The sequence below is a fragment of the Panthera tigris genome, chromosome B3, assembly GCF_018350195.1.
Source record: "Panthera tigris isolate Pti1 chromosome B3, P.tigris_Pti1_mat1.1, whole genome shotgun sequence".
Taxonomy (NCBI): domain Eukaryota; kingdom Metazoa; phylum Chordata; class Mammalia; order Carnivora; family Felidae; genus Panthera; species Panthera tigris.
The window spans coordinates 38069855-38095661 of NC_056665.1; the positions used below are offsets into that span (position 1 = coordinate 38069855).

Sequence of the window (25807 nt, forward strand, 5' to 3'; positions counted from 1 at the left end):
ATCAACTGGTAATAAACCAAGAAAATTACCTTTCTGTCTGCATTCTCCTGGGGTCATTCATGGGTTTCGTGGGGGAAAACTTTTTGCGAATTGAGCACTGAGGTCTGCCTTTTCCTGGCTGTTTTGACTTGAAGCAAGTTAACTTTCCTCCTACAAATATTCAGTCCCCCTACCTGTGCCATCATCGTTCTAAGTCTCTGAAACATCATGTGCCTCAGTCACTTACCTCATCTGTAAAATGAGGACATTATCTTCCAGCTTCCATGATTTTTTTGGTTTTTTAGCAGCTTCATTTGGATATAGTTTAAATATAAGATCCACTTACTTTTGGTGGAAAACATTTCTATCCCCTAGAAGGAAAGCTTGTGACTATTTGCAGTCGCTCCCCATTCTCGCCCCCAGCTCTAGGCAACCACTAATGTACTTTGTCTTTATAGATTTGCCTTATGCGGACATTTTATTTCAAAGGAATCCTATAGTATATACTCTCTTGTATTGGCCTTCTTTTACTCAGCTTAATGTTTTCGAGATGCATCTATACTTAGCATGTACTTCATATTCCATTGTATGGGCATACCACACTTTAACCATTCATCAGTTGATGGACATTTGGGTTGTTTCCACTTTGGGGCTACTATGAGTAATGCACTTATGCACATTCAGAGAAGCTACTGTGCTATTTGAAGAAACTGCCAAACTGTTTTCCAGAGTGATGGCACCATTTTGTGTTCCCATCAGCAATGTATGTGGATTCCGGTTTCTCCTCCTCTTCGGCAACGCTTGTTATTGCCTGTATTTTCCATTATAGCCATTCTAGTGGGTGTGAGGTGGTATTTCACTGTGGTTTTGATTTGCCTTTCCCTAATGGCTAATGATGCTGAGATTCTTTCCAGGTGCATATAGTCCATTCCTATGTCTTCTTTGGTGAAAGGTCCATTCAGTTCTTCTTCCCATTTTTTTCTTTTACATTTATTTATTTTTGAGAGACAAAGACAGAGCACAAGGAGGGGAAGGGCAGAGAGAGAGGGAGACAGAGAATCTGAAGCAGGCTCCAGACTCTGAGCTGTCAGCCCAGAGCCTGACGCGGGGCTCGAAACCACAAACCGTGAGATGATGACCTGAGCCAAAGTTGGACGTTTAACCGACTGAGCCACCCAGGTGCCTCTCTTCTTCCCATTTTTAAGTTGTTTTTTTTTCATCTTATTATTGAGTTGTAAGAGTCCTTTAAATATTCTGGAAGTGGTCACACATATCATTCACATGTTTCTTCTCCTGTTTTGTGGCTTGTCTTTGGGTTTTCTTGATGGTATCTTTTGAAATGCAAAAATTTTTAATTTTGATGAAGTCCACAGTGTTATAGTGTTCTTTTTCTGTGGTCCTTTGACCAGGGGTTGCCCAGTCATGGTCTTACCCTTCCTGAAGGACCTTTTAAGTCCTGGGACATTGGATGTGTTACATTGACTTGATGCTAATTTGTTAATGAAAAATTATTACTTGAATGTGACAAGTACTCTCCTAATTGGCCTGTCGAGGCTTATGTCTTCTTTTTTTTCCCAGAAAACCACCATTCATAAATAATTTTCAAAACATCTAAGGTTAATGACCAAAAAATTCTTATGGTTGAAATAACTAAGCTGTTTGAGATCGATTTTATCAGAGATAGATTTCATGTGATGCCTGGCTGTAATGGCGAGTTTCCGTTCTGGAAGAAAGAATAAAACCAACTTTGCATTCCAGAACTTGCGTTTTGTTTCATAAACACAGCCAGGTCCATTCCACAAGTTCCTTTTAGATCAGGGTTTCCGAGCCTTCACACTGTTGACATTTTCAGCCGGGTAATCCTTTGTTGTACACGTGCTGTCGTATGCACTGTAGGATGTTCCACAATGTTCCTGGCCAATCACCTGGTACAACCAAAAATGTCTCCAGGTGTTGGCGTGTCCCCAGGAGCGCCAAAATCACCTCCCTATAGAGAACCCTGGCTTAAATGTAGATCTAGAACTGTGGTTTTGAATAAATAAGTAATAGTAATGGAATTCAAAGAAGTCCCTCTCCCCCCGTATGGGGGGGAATGGTTCACGGGCTATGCCGCTGGGATTGATAAAGTGGTCTTTGCGTTCAGCCCGTAGAACATACAAGCTGGGGGTTCCTCCTTGGCCTTCATAAAACACTTTTCCATGTTCTCTCTCCCCTTGCTGCCAGCTTCTTCCTGTTCTTTTGTGCAGATGTGTCTTACTGCATCATGGGGTCTTCTGGGGGCAGGCACAGACCATGTTTTCTCCCTGCATTCCCCCCCCCCCCCCAGTTATTTTAAGATGAAGCTGTGGTGACCAATTCCAGATGGCTACTGGGAGAAAGTAAACTAGGGGAGGAGGAGGAGGAGGACTGAGTTGGATTTCCTCTGCTTCAACTTTCACACTTTTCCACGGTGATCTAAAAAGTCGCCCCAGAGCATGTGGAAATGTGAATTTCGAGGGTGACCAGAGGAGGAGTGTGTGAGGAAAAGGTAATGAAGTGTTGTAAGCAAACCAGAATTGCTGTCCTCTTGTTCAAGCAGCAGTACGTTGCCCTAAGCCAGTTATTCTTCCCTCGGGGCAACCTAGTACTGCCCCAACCGGCCGTCTGTCCTTTAGACTGAACCAAGCGCTGCCTGCGCTCGCACGGGGAGGCGGCAGGGTGATGGCTCAGAGAATCACGGACGAGGATTTCCCCACACTGGTCCTTACAGAGGCCTGGCCCTAGGCCTGCACAGTTCTAAGCGTTAAGTATCACACCAGTGGAGATGGCCCCTTGTACTTGGGGAATAATCTGTTCATAACTGCTACGAAGTGTGTGACAGCAGGCCCCTTTCTAGGACCTTTCAGGAAATCGCACTGTGAGATTGTAACTAGTTGCAACAATATGGAGCCTTGATGATTTTTAAAGGTCTCTCTTCGCCTTTCCTTGCTGGCTAATGAGAAGTCTGGCCTTCATAGTTTTTCCTAAAGCACATTTTACCCAATTCTTTTCTTTCATAATGGCTACTTTCCCCTTCAACTGACGTCAGACTCTGCTGCCTCCTATAATTTTCCTAATTGCTTTCTCTTCTGTCTCAGTCTGTGCCTTAACAATGGAAAAGAAACATTTGAGAAGGCATATTTTGGGAAGGGAGGGGCCAGAGCAGCTCAAGGACGCGGTCGTTTCCCAGTTGCACTTTTGCTTACCGCCTCTGCCCGTGCATCTCTGGCCCAGCCTCTTGTCCAGAGTGCAGCACGTGGGCAGACGCCTGAGCCCGGGAGGAGGGAAATGAACACTTACTGGGGGCAACTCAGTGCCCAGTGCCTGCCTGCACCTTCTCACGCATTGTTGCATTTAATCTGCAAGAAGCCATTTGAGAAGTGTGTTTGTCCCTTTGCCGGTGAGGAAATGAGACACAGAGAGGTCAATTTTTTGTTCTCACAGAGGATCAGCATTCAAATGTAGGTCTGTCTGACCCCAGGTCTGTGCTGTCTCTATTTTATGGCCTTTTCTTTTTTTTCTTTCTTTTTTTTTTTTTTCAGTATATGAAATTTATTGTCAAATTGGTTTCCATACAACACACAGTACTCATCCCAAAAGGTGCCCTCCTCAATACCCATCACCCACCCTCCCCTCCCTCCCACCCCCCATCAACCCTCAGTTTGTTCTCAGTTTTTAAGAGTCTCTTATGCTTTGGCTCTCTCCCACTCTAACCTCTTTTTTTTTTTTCCCCCCCTTCCCCTCCCCCATGGGTTTCTGTTAAGTTTCTCAGGATCCACATAAGAGTGAAAATATATGGTATCTGTCTTTCTCTGTATGGCTTATTTCACTTAGCATCACACTTTCCAGTTCCGTCCACGTTGCTACAAAGGGCCATATTTTGTTCTTTCTCATTACCATGTAGTACTCCATTGTGTATATAAACCACAATTTCTTTATCCATTCATCAGTTGATGGACATTTAGGCTCTTTCCATAATTTGGCTATTGTTGAGAGTGCTGCTATAAACACTGGGGTACAAGTGCCCCTATGCATCAGTACTCCTGTATCCCTTGGGTAAATTCCTAGCAGTGCTACTGCTGGGTCATAGGGTAGGTCTATTTTTAATTTTTTGAGGAGCCTCCACACTGTTTTCCAGAGTGGCTGCACCAATTTGCATTCCCACCAACAGTGCAAGAGGGTTCCCGTTTCTCCACATCCTCTCCAGCATCTATAGTCTCCTGATTTGTTCATTTTGGCCTCTCTGACTGGCGTGAGGTGATATCTGAGTGTGGTTTTGATTTGTATTTCCCTGATGAGGAGCGACGTTGAGCATCTTTTCATGTGCCTGTTGGCCATCTGGATGTCTTCTTTAGAGAAGTGTCTATTCATGTTTTCTGTTTTATGGCCTTTTCTATTCTGGTTAGTACTGTCAGTGCAGAGGGGAGGGAGAGGAACCTTGGGTCCCCGGAGGAGTGGATACCAGGGGTGGGAGGTTATGATACCTTGCGGAAAAGGCAGCTTCAGTTCTCGGAGAAAGTAGAAAATCAGCTGCATTCTCAGAAGAGGGCTGATTTCTGGAAGGATCATCTTGATTTGGAGTGGCAGCTATCATTTCCCTCTGGGCATAGAAAATATGACTTAACCACTGGACAGCTTCTCTTCACAAAGAATGTCGCGATTCATTAAGGGGACATTAATTCTACTGGTGTCAAAAGTGTCCTGAATTCTACTGAAGAAGATAGGGTTAATCTAAAGCAGTATCAATGCATTTAAGTTAGAATGGACTTGTTTTGTCTTTTTTTGGCTGGAGTGGATAGATGAGGGGGTAAGGTAAGGGTTAGTATGTGTGGGGGTGAGAGAGAGAGGGAGGGAGGGATTGCAAATGTGTACTTTTGGTGTTGGTAGAATTCACCTTGGAACTCCAGTTTGCTTCCTAATTCATGCTAGAGTATCACCTCTTACCGATGCTGAACTAAGGATGGCTGTGTGCATGCCTCCTCTGATTTGACTGCTTACCAAATTTACACTCTCTGAGGGAAGCGACATTAGGACAGACAGAAGTACAGAGCGGGTGTGGGGACGAAGCAGTCATTGGGTTGCGGAGCTGACATGCTTCCTTGGCATACGCCTTTCTTCCGTTCTCTTGAATCTTGTCCCTGACTTGCCGTGTGGGACTGTCGGGGAAAGAAGTTCGCGAAAGAAGCAAGAAGTAAATCGGAGTGGCAGGAGAATTGGTGGCTATGTGTACCCGTTTCTCAAACAGGGCAAGAGATTTATACTTGCACTTAAAGCCGGGGAAAGGTTCGTACTTGCTCCTGGAACTGGGTTGACGTTTAACTTCTCGTCCGAAAACACTACAGATTACTATTTTAAGCTGTGAGACCAAGTTTGTGGCAACAGACTGGCAATTCATCATCTCGTATTTGTCTCTTAAACGATGATGTACTGCAGCTCCACCAGGTGGCTGCCAACAGCGGGAAGGAGACAGGCCAGCATCCACCAGGCGGAGGGAGAACTGCTCTTGACTTCATTTGTGCATTGTTTTGACTACATCAAAATTCATTTTAGTGAAGGGCAAAGAAGGGAAAAAAAAAAAAAACAACATTGTGGGTTTCTCTAGGAAGTCTGGCAAAAAGCCAAACAGCAACAAAAACCAAAACACAATCACTGTAACTCACTTATAACATATAAATACCCAAAACCCATAGACCGTTTTCGGATGGGTTAATTGTGCTTCAGGCTCGTATATTCTGATGCCTTTGTTCTGGCTATTATTTTTGGTTTTCATAAAAAAGTGGGAGATACTGTAAGCCCATAGGTTAGTTTGGGCTTGTGACCATTAGACACTTGAGTGTGATCTAGCTCAGATCCTGAATATCACCAGTATTGCATCACAGTGTAGTAGGGAAAAGTGCTGGTGACCTGAGTTTCGTTTTAGGCTCTTCTCCCTTAGGCAAGTGGCGGCTCCTCCTCCTCCCCCTCCTCCCCCTCCTCCCCCTCCTCCCCCTCCTCCCCCTCCTCCCCCTCCCCTCCCTCCCCCTCCCTTTTTTTTGGTCCTCAGTTTTCCCATCTGTGAAATGAGTAAACGGTACTGGCTCATCTCCAGAAACTCTTAGTCATGTGCATAAGCATTTGAGCAATTCTTGTTTTAATGTGGAAAAGAATAAACTTGTTAGACGTTTGAAACCAAATAGAAAAGACAAGTAAGTGAGAAAAGCCATATTTAGTGTAGACATTTACATTTTTAAAATTAAAGTGTACATTATGAGATTGATGACAAAAAGAATGAGACCGTTCACTTTTCTCTAGTTGTGAGATGGCACAGGTATGATGATAAAGTCCATATTCAGCCTCTCTGAAAGTATCTGATTGGACATAAAATGTTACAAATGAAAGAATCTGATAAGTGGATTGAGCCATCAAGTTATTCCAGGGAGCACAAGGAATAAGGAAATACACACACCCAGCTAGGAAAACACTGACAGGTGAAATTCATTTTCCCAGCCTATTGGTTCTGTTCTCATCCAGGTGTAGAGAAAAGAGAAATTGCTTCTTTCTGTGTGTTCGGTAAATATCTTAATCACTTGGAAATCAGAGAAGAGACAAAACTAAAATTTTAAGAGCTCTGAGAAGCACATGGTTCTGTTGTCTTGTGCTCTATGCACCGATTAATAAAACGAACCACGCTTAATGGATCCCAGTGTCCTAAATTGCAGTCAGTAAGGAGGTGACCCCTTAATTGATTTTATTTTTCCAGGTTAGTTGAAGACTGTGATTTCAAAAGCGCATAGCTGAAATTTTATTCCAGTTTTTAACAAGACAAGCGGTGTAGGAAATCTCAAGAACCGCTTGTGGTGACAGCAGGAGTTCTGGTCCCACTCTTTGTCCTTTGCCCCATAACACATGGAAACAGTATTTTACTCTCTGTATTCCCTACTTTAAAAAAAAAAAAAGTTAATTTGTTCGTTATTTAAAAAAAAATGCCCATGAATGAAGAAAACAGATTCCATATGGTAGCTCCTCCTACCCTTAAAAAATCAGTTTATACAATTTTTGCTACTCCCCTTGGTTTAGTTTGCCTTCTTCCATATGTGCTTTTATCGGCATATTGCTGGACCACCTGCTTGGAGTTAGGAAGATTAGCTTTGAATGCAACATAGACTTTGATCTAGGAGGTTTGGTGTTTTTTTTTTTTTTTTCTTTTTCTGTGAGACACTTACATGAAAACAGAATCTTTGATTTTTACACTTTATCTGTTCTTCCTGCTCATTTCCTACCTGAACTTGTCATAATGCCCCATGGAGGACATTGCAGCTGGCTGCTAAGGAATTGCTTGATAATTCATGAACGATTACTTTGTGTAGAAATTAAGCAGCAAGAACTGTCGATTTCTTGAACAGACAAGACAAATTCAGATTTTCAAATATTGGCATAGACCTATGGTAATTTACAAGTAACAATTCTGGTTGCAGTGAAAAATTTTAGAAAGTTAGTTTCACAGTGTGTGCCATATGTCAAATGTAGTCTTAAATTTATTTTAAGTTTAGTTATTTTAATTTTTTTTTAAAAAAGGAGGCGTTTTATTTTCAGACCGTTTCCTCCTAATAACCACACGAAGATAGTTTACCAGTGAAAAGCATGCATATATGCACGTACATGCTTTGTAAGTTACTATACATTAATCCTAGCAGTCTTTTGGACTACATAATTTCCCCAGATCTTTTTGTTTGAGCAGAAACTATGGCAGTGTTTCAAATACATAATCTTCGCTCTGGAACTGAAAATTTAGCTTCTAGTTTTCTATGTCCTGCTAACTGTGAGTTTGAGGAATATTTTATAAAATAACATTCATCTTACTTTGCATTGAAAAGGAGTTTGTGGCCATTTTGCCATATATTCTCTTTTTTTAAAAAACAAAGTCACTTCTTTAAAATGTTTATTTATTTTTGAAAGAGAGACAGAGCATGAGTGGAGGAGGGGCAGAGAGAGAGGGAGACACAGAATCCGAAGCAGGCTCCAGGTTCTGAGCTGTCAGCACAGAGCCTGACGTGGGGCTCAAACTCCTGAACCGTGAGATCATGACCTGAGTCGAAGTTGGATGCCCAACCGACTGAGCCACCCAGGCACCCCTAAAGTCACTCTTTTTTAAAGTTTATTTTGAGAGAGAGTGAGAGAGAGAGGGAGGGCACGAGGGAGAGTGGGGGGAGGGGCAGAGAAAGAAAGAGAATCCCAAGCAGGCTCTGTGCTGTCAGTGTGGAGCCCTGCTGGGACTTGATCTCATGAACTGTGAGATCATGACCTGAGCTCAAATCAAGAGTCAGGCACTTAACCGACTGAGCCACCCAGACACCCGCCATACCTTCTTATAAGAACCCAATTTTAGTGGCATGTTATTTTACCTCTTTAAACTTACTTTCCACATAAAACATAGGTTGTGGGTATGGATGTGAGAGATGGGAGGTTAGGGTAGGACAGTTTCTAATGTTTTCCACTTCTGAATACTTTACGGCATTACGGAAGCAAACTGCTCAGTGGTTCCATGTCCTCATCTATATTTGTTCATCGTTGATTTGGCTTTTACTGTAAGAATTTCATTAGTTATAGCCGCACTGCACATGGGTTTCTGAAAGATTTAGTTACATCCTAAATAAATTTGCTTGGCTGTTATGTCTTTAAATGATGCCAAAAGTGTCTTTATCGAACAAAAATTTGAGTTGGCTTTCGAAGAATCTGAACAAGGCTGAATATAAATGGAATTGGGGTCATTTATCAGAATCCATTCTTTTCTATCTTTAGTTGAATTAATGTGTAAGCATTTGGCCCAAGGAATATGTGTAGCTTTTATTTTATTAATGGTTTAGCCTTACTGCTGTCTTCCTTTCAGCTTGCGGTAAGTACACAATAGTTCCAGATTCCTGAAGATTCTTGTAATCCTGCCTCTCACAAGAAGTATGTAGGCAATAAAATAAACGTAAGCTGTTCTTTCTTTTCTGCTTGCTTTTTTCTGGGTGTTTGGCTAAATAGCTCTTTTGTTGCCTGCTGTCTGACCTAATCACAATCGTTCTTGTGTTCTTAAAAGAGCCCATGAGTTCGATTATGCCACCATTACTTTTACAATCAAATGATAGAGAAGGAAATACCCTGATAAATGGGGGGCTTTTTGAAATCTTTACCGAAAGAGAAGCAGCCAGAGTACCCCGTTAGTCTGATTCTTTACCGTGAAACTTGACCAGTGTGTATCAGTTTGTGCACTTTCCATGCTAACGTTGTGTCCTTTTGTTCAGATATCCTTGGAGCAGAAGATCTTCTCGTGGAAGTGACTGCCGATGATGCCGTGAGGTTTTACCCCTGGACCATTGATAACAAATACTATTCGGCAGACATCAATCTGTGCGTGGTGCCAAACAAATGTCTCGTCACTGCCGAGGTGGCGGAGTCTGTCCAAGCGTTGGTGGTTTACTTTGACAGCACGCAAGTAAGCTTTGGTTTTCCAGGGACCTTGAGGAGGAAATTATTTTGTGCTCCCCCCCCCCCCACCTTTTCCATGAGGTCTCTTACTGTCTCTTTTTCTGGGTTGGTTGGTTTGTTTGTTTTTCCTCCCTCCAGAAATCTGGTCTTGATAGTGTTTCCTCCTGGCTTCCACTGGCAGAAGCATGGCTACCTGAGGTCATGATCTTGGTCTGTGACAGAGTGTGTGAAAATGGTAAGGCGTGCCAACGGGGCTACGGTTGGTACATACAGTTGCTGTGCCTTGGGAAGCAGAGTACTTTTGTTCTCTTAACTTAGTATATCTCCTGTGATTTTATTACTGTATAGAACTATTTTCAGCTATTTCTCTTTGGAATCTTGTAATATTTACATTTTATTTTTTATGAACGGACACTTGGGGTTTGAGATACCATCTTTTTTGTTTTAAATGTTTATTTTTGAAAGAGAGAGAGACAGAGACACACACAGAGTGCGAGTGGGGGAAGGGCAGAGAGAGAGGGAGACACAGAATCTGAAGCAGGCCCCAGGCTGCAAGCTGTCAAGCTTTGAACCCACGAACCGTGAGATCATGACCTTAGCCGAAGTCAGATACTTAACCGACTAAGCTACCCAGGCACCCCGAGAAATCATCTTCTTTACATTACTTTATTTTGGGTGCCTTTAGAGTAACCTTGACATTAAGGGCAGCACTGAGATTTGTGGAGAGTATTGCAGCAATATTCTGTTTGGAAAGTTTTTTTACTTATGAAGATTCTTTTGCATGTTAGGCGTAAACCGACAAAAAGCTCAAGAATGGTGTATCAGACATGGCTTTGAATTGGTAGAGCTTAGTCCGGAAGAGCTGCCGGAGGAGGATGGTAAGTATTTATGGGTCGGGAGAAACATGGCGTTTGGATTCGGAGATGAGGGAGCATTTTAATTTGGGGAAGAAGAATCGAAGTGAAATTAAAAAAATATTTTTTCCTCAGCTGTTTGGAAAGATTTGTGCAAAACCCATTGATGTGGTCTTACTGGTAATCAAATAATCCATTTATTTGTCTTCACCATGCATGTTAGGACTTTTGAAATACTGTTCGCGTTTTTCTTACGGGTGAAGACAGAGGATTTCTACCTTAAATCTCAGTCATTTCTCCAATCTCTTATACTTTCTCCACTGCCAAAAAAAAAAAAAAAAAAAAAAAAAAGAGGGTTTGACCTATATTCATAAATAGTTAATGTTCCTTATTTTGAATTCTTAATATCCTAAGGCTGAATTTCCAGGGACCTTAGGAAGGGCATGTCAGCCCTATTTTTATGTCTTTTGGACATTTGAAACCACAAATAGACCCAGAATCCCCACTCCTTTCCCCCCGGGGCAGCTTTTCACTTAACTGCCTTCCACTATACTCTGGACCTTTTGTTTCTTCCCACATCTCTCTTCCCCCCCCTTCATTCCTCTTCTTACCTTCTCTGCTTCCAAATATACTTGTGCTCCCTGCTGTGGGACCTACCAAGATAAGACAGGTTTTGGCCCACCAAAACCTCATAATCTAGTACAAGAGATAAACGTATATGAACAATTGAATTACCAAGTGGAATATCATAAATATTTAAAAAAATATATATTGGTGCTGTGGTATTTCAGAGATGGGAGAGATCATTTCCGTTTAGAAATGTGAAGACTGTGTTGGCATCATGAACTCTGACCTCTCACTTGTTCCACGGGGAAGAAATGGAAAAGGTGCTTGGCTTGTAGTTAGGGGACCATTTGGGGTGTAGCATCGAGAAGATGCCAGTTGTTACAAAAGATATTTTAAGGCACAACCAATATGGATTAAAGCACATAGATAGGATAGAAGTAATCATTACATGAAACCTACCTAATTTTTTTGAAAGGAATTAAGAAATATCTTTTTATATTCTGGCTTATTTGGAATTTTTCCAAAATGTTACCTTTGGAAATAAAACCGTGCCAGAGAAGAAGAGGACAAAAATGAAATAAAAAGGCTGATTTTTCTCCCTGTACGTTTTTAATAATAACTAAAAATGAACAAGTACAGTTTCTCTTCTCACATCTTTCCAGGTCCGCTAAAACTTGTGCCTTGTTTTGTGTATATGAACATGTACATAATTGCTTATTTCTGGCACTAGAATTTTCTCATCTTAGTGTTGCCCCTGAGAGTCAACATTTGAGTCATTTATTTAAATCTGTTTTTATTTTGTAATTTCTTCTCCCTTATACCACCACACATCTCCTTGCTCCTTGTCTGAACAATGCTCTTGCATTAATTTAGCTTAATATTAAAATAAACTTTTAACATATCATCTTTAGGTGAAGTGATGAAGTCCTCCCTAGAAGTTTTAAAAACAAACTGTATGCTTTGTATGCGTGTGTTCTAACCCCAGGTATGAGAATTCATGCTTGTTTGGATTAACTTTCATCTTCCTGGTTCTAGCTCTTTATTTCAGACCCTTTTTATGGATTCTGGTTCTGTCATCTGAGGTATTCTTCTTTTAAGAACAGAATTATTCATAGTGAGGATAAACCTGCCTTTTTATTTCCTCATTTAGACACGATGGCAATAAAATTCATCTTTGTATTTTCAGTTTAAGCCTCACCGTATTTGTTGGGTTTGTAGGTTGGTATCTTTTAAATGATTCATCCATCCATCAGTAGTTACTGAGTGCCTGGTGTCCTTCAGGCACCACATTAGCTGGTGGTTCCCGCCAGCCTTTGTCGGGGTGGGGTGGGGGGGCGGCTATGCAGAGTGGTGTCAGCCCCACTTTTCTTTGAGAATGGCATATGTGATTTGCCCTTGATCAAATAGCTAACAAGTTACAGAGCCTGAGTTCAAATTCAGATCGTCTGACTTCTAATTCTGTGCCAGGTCAGGCCACTGGACACAGGTTCTACATGGATGGTGCCCTGTAAGCTCTTAGGAGACTTTGTCTTCCAACCACATGAAAACTTTTTCTGCCATTATTTTCCATACAGTCTTTCATGTTCAATTTCCATTGTACACAAATCTGCAAGCCAAGAATGTCATCTTCTTAGTATGCTAACCAGGATTATTGCCCTATTATTTTGAGTAGTATCAGTTAAGTTCCAGAAGCAAGATAGTACGAATACTAAACCGGCAAAACTGAGTTGTTGGTTTTTATTTTTAATGACCCTTGCCTGTCTCCTACACTTACAGTAAATTTACTTCTCACCCTTAAACTGTGTCTCTCTGATAAGGAAATTGTTCTCCAAAACCTGTTATAAACAGTGATTGTATTCTGTGGTTCCCAGAAGAAGATAGGGCATTTACAGGATTTTATGGCATTACCAAGAGGACCTTTCCTGCCTTCAGGAAACTCATTCTCTATAAGTAACCAAAATTGGTATTTCTAGTGGTATGCCAGGATTGTGTAATTAACAGGAACTAACATTTTTAGGAGGACATGAGTGGATTCCATTGTGAGGTGATAGAGATGACTTTATCGTATAAACCTTTTATATTGTGCATTTATTTCATTGATTTAGTTTCACGGATATTCCTATTAGGAGCTCTGAGCTCTGCATTTATTTTTTCTTTATTACATAACTTACAGTGTGAAATACCAGCTAAATAAGCAAGATAATAAGATAATCCACAGTTACACTTCCTTGGGGGATACACCCACACACACCCACACACACATATACGTACACACACATATATATACATACATACACACGTATTTATGTATGTGTGTATAAATGTTTGTATAAATGTATCTATTTCCCCTTCCTGATTAGATGACTTCCCAGAATCTACAGGAGTAAAGCGAATCATTCAAGCCTTGAATGCAAACGTCTGGTCCAATGTAGTGATGAAGAATGGTAAGTAACTTGGTACTAAAAGTCCTAAGGAGTTTTTTTCCTCTTGTTCCTTGTAGGTTTTAAATTATTTGGATATATGTGGGACCATGAGGATTACATGAAATTTGTAGATTTGTTCAATTTTAAGCCCCCAGTTGAAGGAAGAGCCAAAAGTAACATTATTAAGAATTTATAATATATGTTTGTTTATTTTTAATTTTTTTTTGAGCGTTTGTTTATTATTGAGAAACAGAGCATGAGCAGGGGAGGGGCAGAGAGAAGGGGAGACACAGAACCCGAGGCAGGCTCGAGGCTCTGTGCTGTCGGCACAGAGCCTGACGCGGGGCTCGAACTCACGAACTGGGAGATCATGACCTGAGCTGAAGTCGGACGCTCAGCCGACTGAGGCACCCAGGCGCCCCGCCTTTTTTTTATGATATATGTTTAATAGTTAATTCAGTGAGGATTTAAGAACCTAGAGCTTGCTTAAAATATGCCTAGCATTGTCTTTGGCTTTGAGAAATACCCCCAAAATTAGAAAACATGAACCCTATCCCTAAGGAGCTCATAGTCCGGCTGTGGGATCAAAGTGTGCACTTTTAACATGCTGGGTAATCACGCGAGGCAGTCTTTGATGAGTGCAGAACGACTCATACAAGCAGTAAACACACGGAGGTCATAGATGTGGTCTTTGCGGTGGGCACGAGTATATAGATCTTCACGGTGAACGCAGGTCTCGGCAGTGGTGTTCTTGGGATGGTCCAGATTTGGGTTATTGAAGGGGAGAGTGACAAAAAGGGAGGAAGCATGGCATCAAGAGTAATGGTTGTATGTTCCAGGGTCACTTAGCAGTTGGAGCTAGCTTGGGAGAGAGACACCTGACTGCTAGTCAGGAGAATCTGGAGAATCTGGACTTTTTCCTATAGGAATTGGTGAGTCACTAGAGGTATTGTAACCAGAGTGACACAGAGAAGTTGGCATCTTTCAAAGGGTAATGCGATGGCGGTTGAAGCCGGTGGAGGCAGAGCCAGAGTGAGGAGGTGGGGCCTGGACCGATGCGGCGCAAGTGGCCGTGGGGCGGGAAGCTGGACCCGAAATGCAGTGTGAAGGGGGTAGGCTGCTTGGTGCGCGTTACCCTCTTACTGTGTGTATTAGTTTGCTCAGGCTGCGGTAACAAAGTACGGCAAGCGGGAAGCTTAGGACGACAGGTGTTTATGGTCTCACAGCTTTAGATGCCAGGTGTGTGAAACCAAGGAGTCAGCGGGGCCATGCTAGGGAAGGATCTTTTCGCTTCTCCCGTCTCGCGGTTTTTGGGCTTGTGACCGTCTCCCTGTGTGCCTGTCTGTGTGCAGATTTCTTTTTTGTGTAAGGACGATAGTCATATTGTGTTAACGGCACACCCTACTTCAGTGTGACGTCATCTTAATTAATTAATACTGCAAATAGGGTCACATGCGGAGGTGTTAGGAGTTAGAACTTCAGCATGTGAATTTGGTGAGGAATACAGTTCAACCCATAACTCAGTCCTTTAGGAATTGCTGATTGTGTGTTTCTGTCTTGTAGCACCTGGCTGTCTCAGCAAGTATGCTGTGGGAGGTGAAACACTACAGAAAGCGATGAGAAAAACCCCATTTACACTGAGCTCACCCCATCCACCCTGAGATACAAGAGTCAAGTGGAAGATCAGTTTTAAAAAGTTTTTTTTAATGTTTATTTATTTTTGAAGGAGAGAGAGAGAGAGAGAGCGAGCATGAGTGGGGGAGGGGCAGAGAGAGAGGGAGACACAGAATCCGAAGCAGGCGCCAGGCTCCGAGCTGTCAGCACGGAGCCCGACGCGGGGCTCGAACACACAAACTGCGAGATCATGACCTGAGCCGAAGTCGGGTGCTTAACTGACTGAGCCACCCAGGCGCCCCAGCACTTGAGTGTTAAGTGAGATCGGGGCCCTTTAGCTTGCCTGAGATATGACCTGACCCACGTCAGCATCAGCGAAACTCCTTGTGGTATAGTAAGCTACTCCTTCCCCTTTTCTTCCCTTCTGTCCTTCCTCTTCCTCACTTTATTCTTCCTAGGGGGGATCCTAAAGTGTCTCTTGCATTGAATTGCAACGTAGATTTTATTCTTTTTCAGTAGCAGTCAAAATAAGGCCCGGGGTGCCTGGGTGGCTCAGGGTTAAGCGTCCAACTTCGGCTCAGGTTGTTTTAGACCCTAAACGATATTCTTTGGAGAACTGCAGAGCAAAGAGGCATGCCACTGGTATTTCATGGCTCTTTGCTCTGAGTGTGTCTGCATTCTTCTTTTCTCCTCAGTGTTGGTACGCTGATTTGCCATTAACAAAAAACCAATCTATTGCCATCAGCTTAATTCCAAGATTAAGAGGATCCTGAACTATGTGGTATGAAGGAAACTTAACTGTCTTCTCTCTAGGAGGAGCCCTAGATATGGAAATGCAGTGACATTTGGACGCAACCCAGGTCTTAGGAAGCGTGAAGGTCACCCTTTGCGTAGCGCCACATCTTAGATTAGAGACTGAGCTCTGTGTGGTTGTGGGGTGGGACCTCTAACTCTTCCAGAGTGACCTACTTCCTGTGCTCTTTGCAGAGCCTCGCTTTGCTGGCGGTCTCCCTGCCCGGGGAGCTGCTCCTTCCTCCCAGCAGGCTTTTCTTGAATGTCTGCTAGCAGGTGCTCAGACTGGTTAATTTGTCTTTTGGGGACCTCCTCCTCTAGATTTCTTTCACTCCCCTCCTTTCTCTTTTTCTTCTTCTGTTTCTCTCTTTAAAAAATTACGGTTAATAAACGAAGCATAAAATTTACCACGTTAACTGTTTTTATGTATACAGTTCAGAGGCATTACTTATATTCTCGTTGTTATGCAGCCATTCCCACTCAAAGTTTTTGTTTGTTTGTTTTTGAGAAAGAGAGAGAGCAGGGGAGGGGCAGAGAGAGAGGGAGACAGGATCTGAAGCAGGCTCTGTGCTGACAGCAGAGCGCCCAAAGGGGGCTCGAACTCCCGAACCACGAGATCATGACCTGAGCCAAAGTCGGATGCTTAACTGAGCCACCAAGGCACTCCTCAAAGTTTTTTAAACCAAAAAAATTTTAAGTTGCAAAGTTGGTTGACAGAGAAAGACGTTAGAGGTCTTTGTCGTGGTCATCTTCTTTTTTTTTTTTTTACTGGGACTTCATCCAGTTATTTTAATGAAGGAAGAAATGTTTACACAAGATTTTAGAGTATAGTAAGAGAGGTAGTGTGCCGAATTCCTTCCAAGGCTAGCTAAACACACCCTGATCCAAACCTCTAAAGATCGTTGCCGGTAAAGAAACTTTCTCATTTGTGAACATAGATGCCATGATTTTAACGAAAATATTAGCACTTAACTAATACATAGCCTCATGCATTATTATATTGTAATGAAATCTCTCCTTTACTGCTGTTTCTCTAAAGAATCAAGTAGCAGTTTCCAGTCCTAACACTGCCACTCAGTTATGTGACCTTAGATCTCATTTTTTTTCTGGGCTTTATTTTTAATCTGGAAAATGAGGTTGATCCCCATGCATGGCTCCCAGCTCTGGCTGCACATTTGAATCACCTGAGACCCTTTTACAAGGTGTGGCTCAGGCAAACCATTTATTTCAGAAGGGAGGGGCAGCTACAGTATATATTTTAAGTGCCTCAGGAATTAAAATATGCGGCCCTGGCTGACAACCACTGACATCCAGGATAGTCCTCTAGTGTGCTCCATCCACAGGAGTAAATTAGGCATTCTGACAGCAGCATTAGCCCGGACTGACTTGCTTTCTCCCATTCCTAAATCGTGGCATATTTGCAAGTCAGTCCTCTGACATACAAAGCCAGAGGGAAAAGACAGGCTTGCCCAGCGTAGAGAGGCAAAGGCAAAAATAGTGGGCACTGCCTTCCATACTTCCTTGGTACCTGTTTCTAGGAGGGGCTAGTGTTAGGACAAAGTCACCAGTGTTCATATTGCATAAGCCTCCTTGAGATCCGAAAGAAAGAACAGCCTTTGTAAGTAGCCAATCATCTAGGAGCATAAGTGAGATCCAAGGTGTACCTGAGCCATTTGAGTTTTTCTTCTGTCAACCTCAAATCTCTCTCTGGTCCATAATTTAAATCCAATTTCAAGTTCATTCATGCATTAAAAAAAATATTTATTGGTGCACCTGGGTGGCTCAGTCGGTTAAGTGTCCGGCTTCAGCTCGGGTCATGATCTCGCGGTCTGTGGGTTTGAGCCCCGCCATCAGGCCCTGTGCTGACAGCTCGGAGCCTGGAGCCTGCTTCGGATTCTGTGTCTCCCTTTCTCTCTCTCTCTCTCTGCCCTTCCCCTGCTCACACTCTGTCTCTTAAAAATGAATAAATGCCTAAAAAAAATTTTTTTTTAGGTATTTATTGTGTGTGTCTCGTGTGCCACTTATTGTTTCGTGCGCTTGGAATACATCAGTGAACAAAACACAAATTTGTGTCCTTGTGGAGTTTTCATTCAGGTGGGGGGCAGTAGCCAACAGACAACACGATTAGTAAATTGCATGGCAGGTTAAGGAGGTGATACGCCATATGGAAAAAATAATGAAGCAGGGCTGGGGATTGAGGTTGCCAGATAGACTGCAGTATTAAATTGGGTGGTCAAGGTTGGTCTCCTTGAGCGCTTGAGATTTGAGGAAGGAGATGAGATGCTGCACCAGGTGGCTATCTGGGAGCAGAACGCAGCAGGCATAGGGAGTAGGTACAGCAAGAGGCCCTCTGGTGAAAGCACGCCTGATGTGTTTGAAGAATATCAAGGAACACACAGTGGCTGAGGGGAGAAGGTCAGAGGGGGCGGAGGATCAGGTTATTCGAGGCCTTGTAGGCCATCAGTGAAACTTTCACACCTACTCAAAGTCAGCTGGGAGCTGCTGCAGGTCATTGAGTAGAAGGGTGACGTGGTCCAGCTTTAGGTCTAAAAGGACCACCGTAGCTGCTGTGCGGAGAAAAGGTGATGGAGGTGAGGAGGAAGCAATAAGGTCTCTTAGGGGGCCATTGCAGTCCTGCAGGTAAGAGACGGTGGTGGCCGGGATCAGAGCTGTAGCAATGGAAGATGTAAGAACAGGTCAAATTCTGGATGTATCTTCAGGTAGAGCTAGCCTGATTTCCTGATGGTTTGAGGTGCGATATGAGAGAAAGAGAGCAGCCAAGGACTGCAGGATCTGGGCCCGAGCAATTTGAAGGATAGATTGCCGTCAACTACAATGAGGAAACTACAGATGGGGCCGACTGTGAGGGCCAGGGTGACATATGAGTAATTCAGCTTTGGACATGTTAACTCTGACACGGCTACTAGACTTCCCAGTGGAGATGTCAAGTAGCCAGTTGGATGGATGTGTGGAGTTTCAGAAGAGAGGCAGATGCATGGCCTGGAAGAGCTCACCAAGGGAGTAAAACGTAAATAAAGTGGACCAAGGGCTTAGCCCAGGGACATTCCAAGATCAGGAGAAGAGAAGGAACCAGCAAAGGAGACTGAGAAAGAATGACCTATGAGGTAGGAAAATCAAGAGAGTAGAGTCCTAGAAGCAAAAGCGGAGTGCGCTTCAGGTGGAGGGAACGGTCAGCTGTGCCAAATGCTGCTCACAGGTCAGGTCAGGTGAGAACTGAGCATCGACCTCTGGATTTAGCAATATGGGGACCACTAGTGACCTTGAATAGAATAGTTTTGGGAAAGTAGGTGTAAGAGATTTTGGAAGGAGAGAAATTGGAGACAGTGACTATAAACCTCTCTTGAAAATTTTGCAGAGAAAAGGAGCAAAGAAATAGGTGGGAGCTACTGAGAAGAGTGTGGCTGAGTTTTATTATTTTTTTTTAAATTTTTTAAAATAAGTTTTTAATGTTTATTTTTGAGAGAGAGCACTATTGGGGGGAGAGGGCAGAGAGCGAGGGAGACACAGAATCTGAAGCAGGCTCCATCCAGGCTCTGAGCTGTCAGCCCAGAGCCCGATGGGAGGCTGGAGCTCACGACTCTGTGATCATGACCTGAGCGGAAATCGGACGCTTAACCGACTGAGCCACCCAGGCGTCCCAGGTTTCATTATGTTTTTAAGATCAGAGCAAGAGCAGCATGTTCCTGGGCTGAAGGGAAAGAGCCAGTAAAGAATGGAAAACTGATGATGTAGGAGGGAGAAAGGAAGGTTGTTGGAGTGATGTCCTAGAGTAGGTGAGGGGCCAGCTCCAGCGGATAAGCTGAGGGATCGGCTTTGGACAGGAGGAGGAGAATGGATCTGTGGAAAGAGGCAGGAAGGGAATATATTGCTGGGTGGGGAGATATGGTGTGGAAATCTGTGGAAGTTTCTTCTGATTGCTTCAATTCTCTCAGTGAAGTAGCAAGGCAGGTTCTCAGCTGAGAGGCCAGAAGGAGGTAGCATTAGGGTTTGAGGAGGGAGAAGGAAATACGGAAGTCCTCTAGAAAAGAGAGAATGTGAACCTAGTGACGTAAATAAAGTAAGATTGCCAGCCGGCATGAAGAGGCTCACTAGAAATGTGGTATGATAAATTTAAAGTGAAGTCAGGCAACGTGTGTGTGTGTGTGTGTGTGTGTGTGTGTGTGTGTGTGTTCCCCAGCTACCTTAAGCTGTATGGGTGCATGAACAGAGTAATCAGTTGTGCTTTTACCGAGCAAGGGTATCACCACAAGAGAGATGGAAGGAATTAGTGTATATAAGAGAGTAACTATGATGGTTGTGGAATTTAAAAGAAAGGGAGAAAGAATTGGTGGGGATAGGGTCAGTGAAAAGGTGATAGTTTGGAGGTGCCAGTGGAGTTGAGGAATAGTGGGATTGAAGCCCTGTTGGGACGGAGTGGGTGGAAAGGTGGGTGGTGGTCTGAGAGTGGGAGGCATGAAATTGAAATTATGGGGGGGTTGTTGCTATTGGTAGTGATAAGGTCTTAGGCATGACTGGGAGCACATGGCTGAAGTTGGATAGAGGACAGCATCGGTAAAGGACAGAGATTGTTGGAAGGATCTACTGTATGTCTACTGAACTTGCTAGGAATTCAGGCAGTAGTATTGGAGACAATGACATTGGGCCACCAATTAAAATTGTGAAGAAATGAGGGGAGAATGGTGGGGGGGGGAGCTGTTGGATGATGGTAGTGAAGTCCTTAGACACTTGCCTTCAAATAAAGATTGTCTTTGTGGAAATATCATTAGGCTTTTATATTTGGGGGAGATTTTAGGAGTAATTTAATCCACTGATTCTCCACTGAGACCCACTGGAGTTATAGGAGTGCATATCGCATGCTACACACGCCGTCTGGAGATCCTTGCCCGGTTCCCAGTAACAATTACTTTAACTAGCAAGCCAGCATTACCAGTTGGTTAATAGGATGATGAGTCTCTCAGCTACATTGGATTAGAAAACGGTTAGGAGGGGCACCTGAGTGGCTCAGTCAGTTAAGCGTCTGCCTTTGGCTCAGGTCATGATCTCACGGTTCGTGAGTTCAAGCCCCACTATGTGCTTACAGCACAGGGCCCACTTTGCATCCTCTGTTCCCCCCTCTCTCTGCCCCTCCCCTGCTCGTGCACACATGCCCTCTCCGAAGCTGTTAGGAACTTTTGAGCTAGTCTCTTCTATCCAGTACAGGAATGGCTTCTATGGCCAGATGACCATCCGTCCTTTTTGGCTGAGTGCTTCAAATAACAGGTCCTTCAGTACTTTGTGAAATAGTTCTAGAAGCAATTAATTTCATAGAGAAATCAAAGAACTGTGTTATTACTTAGCAGATAGAATATTTTTTTACGCTGGTAGTTTGGGGAAAGGACATTTGCTTTACTTTGTCATGGAGTGGTGAAAATGTTCTCTCTGAATGATGTATTGTCTCTGCTTCTCCCTGTTACTGGCTTTCATTTTGATCACTCTTCTTCCTAGTCTTTCTAGGAGGTGAAGAATGGTCCAACGGCACTGGAAAAAATGTAGCTCAGGGCTACTGAAGTAATCAAGGGGAGGGGAAGAATGGAGATTGTCTCAAGTAGTAAGTTTGGAAAAACCAAAGCTGAGAAGGGATTTAATTGGAATCTGTAGTATATATAGGGTAGATACGGACTTGATTTCCCAAATCCCAGACTACTATAACTTAGGGACATTTCCTAAAGCTTAAAATGGTTTACCAATTACAAATAAAATGAAAGCATTATTGAACATAGCAGGAGGTAGTTTATGGAGCACATTACACTAAGAGATGATCCAAGCAGAAAATAGATATGGTTCCAAAAGGGGCTGCAATGAATTCTCATGAATGATAGTTGTTCCTAATTCAAGTGGAGAAAAGTACTTTACCTGAAATTTTAAGACTGTTATCTTGGAGAGCAATCACGCTTTTCTTCCCAGCATTTTTGACGCAGTATTTTTTCTATCAAGTCTTGTACTGGGTGGGTTGACTCATGTTCTTGAATTTTGTAGCATTTAGTAAAGGGCATTGTCTTCTTTGTTACGAGAGTGTGGATTGGCCAGGTGAAGGCCTGTAAAACGGAGACTTTCCGTGCGTGCGTCTTCCTTTTACAGATGGGGGGTGGGGCGGGTGAGTGAGGCATCAGGGAGGGGAGGTGACTTACCCATTCTCACAGAGTGACTCAGTAGCTAAGGTAAGACCAGATGGCAGGTTTCCGACCAGGATTGTTGTTTGTTTTTCCATTACAGCATGTTGGCTTACGTTATTGGCCGGTTAGAGAAATGAACGCAGAGCGGTTAAATAATTTACCCAGGCTGCCTGGGATATTACTGGCAGAGCCAGATGAGTTCATTCCCTCAGCCTAGGTATTCTGGCATGAGTGAGAGGTTAACGAGACAGACTGGAAGTAGTGATCATAGCTGAGATTTGGACGTTTTTGCTTATTGCGCTTAAAATAAATCCTTTTAGAGGCGCCTGGGTGGCTCAGTGGGTTAAGCGTCCAGCTTCAGCTCAGGTCATGATCTTGCTGTTCCTGAGGTCGAGCCCCACATCCGGCTCTGGGCTGACAGCGTAGAGCCTGGAGCCTGCTTCGGATTCTGTGTCTCTGTCTCTCTCTGCCCCTCCCCTGCTCACACTCGGTCTCTGTCTCTCTCAAAAGTAAACAAACGTTACTTATTTAAAAAGTAAATAAAAGTAAAACCTTTTAATTTTAGAGTTTTATTTTGTATATTGTGTAATTGAAGTACAGCTGGCATACAGTGTTACTAGTTTTAGGTGTACAACATGGTGATTCAATGAGTCTGTACTTTATGCCCTGCTCGCCACAGAGGAGCTACCACGTGTCACCTGGCAACGCCATTTCAGGATCACTGACTGTATTCTCTATATGCTGTGCCTAATATCCCCATGATTATTCATTCCAGAACTGGAAACCTGTCCCGCCTACTACTTTTCGCCCATTTTGCCCATCCTCCACACCCTCACGACCATCAGTTTGTTCTCTGTACTTAGGAGTCTATTTCTGCTTCTCGTTTGTTTTGTTTTTCAGATTTCGCATCTAAGTGAAATCATACGATACGTGTCTCTCCTCCTGACTCATTTCACTTAGCGTATTACCCTCTAGCTTCATTCGTGTTGTCACAAATGGCAAGATTTCATTCTTTTTTATGGCCGAGAAATATTCCATTGTGTACGTATGTCACATCTTTATTCATTCATCTGTCCGTGGACACATGGGTTACTTCCATATCTCGGCTGCTGTAAATACTGCAGGACGCACAGGGGTGCGTGTACCTTTTTGAATGCGTGCTTCTGTTTTCTTTGGGTAAACACCCAGTAACGGAATTACTGGATCATACGTTTTTTCTATTTTTAATTTTTTGAGGAACCTGCTACTGTTTTCCACCTGGCTATACCAATTTACACTCCCACCAGCTGTGCGCAAGGGTTCCCTTTTCTCCACTTCCTCGCCAATACTTGCTGTTTCTTATCTTTTTGATTCTAGCTGTTCTGACAGGTGTAAGGTGATATCTCATTGTGGTTTTGATTTGCATTTCTCTGATGGTTCACAGTGATATTGAGCATCTTTTCACGTGTCTGTTGGCTTAGAAAAATGTGTGTCCATTTTTAACCCGATTATTTGTTTTTTTGGTGTTGAGTTGTATACATTTTTTATATATTTTGGATATTAAGTCCTTACCAGATACATCATTTGCAAGTATCGTTTGCCAGTTGGTAGATTGCCATTTTGGTTTTTTGTTCGTTTCCTTCACTGTGCCAAAGCTTTTTATCTTGGTGTAGTCCCAATAGTTTATTTTTGTTTTTGTTTCCCTTGCCTGAGGAGACCTATCTAGAAAAAGGCTAATGTCAAAGAGATAACTGCCTATGTTTTCTTCTAGGAGTCTTATGGTTTCAGGTCTCAGGTGTAGATCATTAATCCGTTTTGAGTTTATTTTTGTGTATGGTTGAAAAAAAATGGTCCAGTTTCATTCCTTTTTATGTAGCTGTCCAGTTTTCTCAACACCATTTATTGAAGAGATTGTCTGTTCCCCATTGTATATTCTTGCCTCCTTTGTTGCAGATTAATTGGCCTGGATTTATTTCTGGGCTCTCTGTTCTGTTGATCTATGTGTCTATTTTTGTGCCAGTACCATATTGTTGGGATTGCTGCAGCTTTGTAGTGTATCTTGAAATCTGGGATCGTGATACCTACAGCTTTGTTCTTTCTCAAGATTGCTTTGGCTGTTTGGGATCTTTTGTGGTTCCATAAAAATTTTAGGATTAATTTGGTTTTAGTTCTGGGAAAAGTGTTGATGGTAGTTTGATAGGGATTACATTGAATCTGTAGGTTGTTTTGGCTTGTGTGGACATTTTAACAATACTAACTCTTCCAATCCATGGGCGTGGAGTAGCTTTCCATTTCTTTGTGTTGTCGTCAATTTCTTTGATCAGTGTTTTACAGTTTTCAGAGTACAAGCCTCTCACTTCCTTGGTTAAGTTTATTCCTAAGTATTTGATATTTTTGGTGCAATTGTAAATAGAATTGTTTTCTTAATTTCTGTTTCTGCTACTTTATTATTAGTGTCTAGTCATGCAACTAACTTCCATGTATTAATTTTGTATCCTGCAACTTTACTGGATTCATCTGTTATTTCTGATAGTTCTTTGGTGGAGTCTTTAGGGATTTTTATCCCATTTTATATGATGTATAGCATCATATCATCCTCAAATAATGATGGTTTAACCTCTTTCTTGCCGATTGGATGCCCTTTATTTCTTCTTTTGTCTGTTTGCTGTGGTTAGGACTTCTAGTACTGTGTCGAATAAAAGTGGTGTATTTGGACATCCTTGTCTTTTTCCTGATCTTAGAGGAAAAGCTCTATTTTTCACCACTGAGTGTGATGTTAGCTGTGGGTTTTTCACACACAGCCTTTATTATGTCAAGGTATGTAGCCTCTAAATCCGCTTTGTTGAGGTTTTTTATCATGAATTGTTGTTGAATTTTGTCACGTGCTTTTTCTGCGTATATTGAGATCACACGATTTTTATTTTTCATTTTGTTAACGTGGTATATATCAATCACATTGATTTGCAAATATTGAACTATCCTTGTATCCCTGGGATAAATCTCACTTGATCGTGATAAATGATTCTTTTAATGTATTATTGAATTCAGTTTGCTAATATTTTGTTGAGGATTTTTTGCATGTATGTTCGTCAGGGATAGTGGCCTGTAGTTTTCTTGTTTTGTAGTGTCTTTGTCTGGTTTTGGTATCAGGGTAACGCTAGCCTCGTGGAATGCATTTGGAAGCTTTCCTTCCCCTTCTGTTTTTTGAAATAGTTTGAGGAAAATAGGTATTAACTCTTCTTTAAATGTTTGGTAGAATTCACCTGTTAATCCATCTGGTCGTAAACTTTTGTTTGTTGGGAGTTTTTTTGATTACTGATTCAATTTCATTACCAGTAATTGGTTTGTTCAAATTTTCTATTTCTGATTAAGTTTTGGAGGATTGTATGATTCTAGGAATTTATCCATTTTTTCTAGGTTGTCTAATTTGTCAGCATATAATTTTTTGTAGAGTCTTAATAATCATTTGTATTTCTGTGGTGTTAGTTATTATTTCCCCTTTCATTTCTGATTTATTTTTATTTATTTATTTTACATAGGTCTTCTCTCTTTTTTTCTTGGTAAGTCTGACTTATCAATATTTTTTATCTTTTCAAAGAACCAGCTCTCAGTTTCATGGATTCTTTTTTCCTATTGTTTTTATGGTCTGGTAATTCATTTGTTTCTGCATTGATCTTTATTATTTTCTTCCTTCTCCTAATTTTGGGCTTGGTTTGTTCTTTTTTTTCCCTAGTTCCTTTAGGTGTAAGGTTGAATTGTTTGAGATTTTTCTTTGTTTTCTGTATTGCCATAAATTTCTCTAAGGGAAATTTTGTTTAGAGGGATGCTTTTGCTGTATCTCAAAGATTTTGGACCATGATGTTTTCATTTTCATTTGTCTCCAGGTACTTTTTAATTTCCTCTTTGATTTCTTCCCTGACCCTTTGGCTGTTTAGTAACATATTTTTGTTTTTGTTTT

At 42.2% G+C, this 25807-nt stretch overlaps 1 protein-coding gene across 1 annotated transcript in view; it reads left to right on the plus strand.

Annotated features, from left to right (window-relative positions):
• Positions 1 to 25807, plus strand: part of AAGAB (alpha and gamma adaptin binding protein) — a 54505-nt gene that overhangs the window by 10616 nt on the left and 18082 nt on the right. The window contains exons 2-5 of the mRNA XM_007084537.3: positions 9264 to 9454; positions 9586 to 9682; positions 10236 to 10325; positions 13229 to 13312. Coding sequence (XP_007084599.2) covers positions 9264 to 9454; positions 9586 to 9682; positions 10236 to 10325; positions 13229 to 13312 — 462 coding nt within the window. The remainder of the gene's footprint in view (positions 1 to 9263; positions 9455 to 9585; positions 9683 to 10235; positions 10326 to 13228; positions 13313 to 25807) is intronic.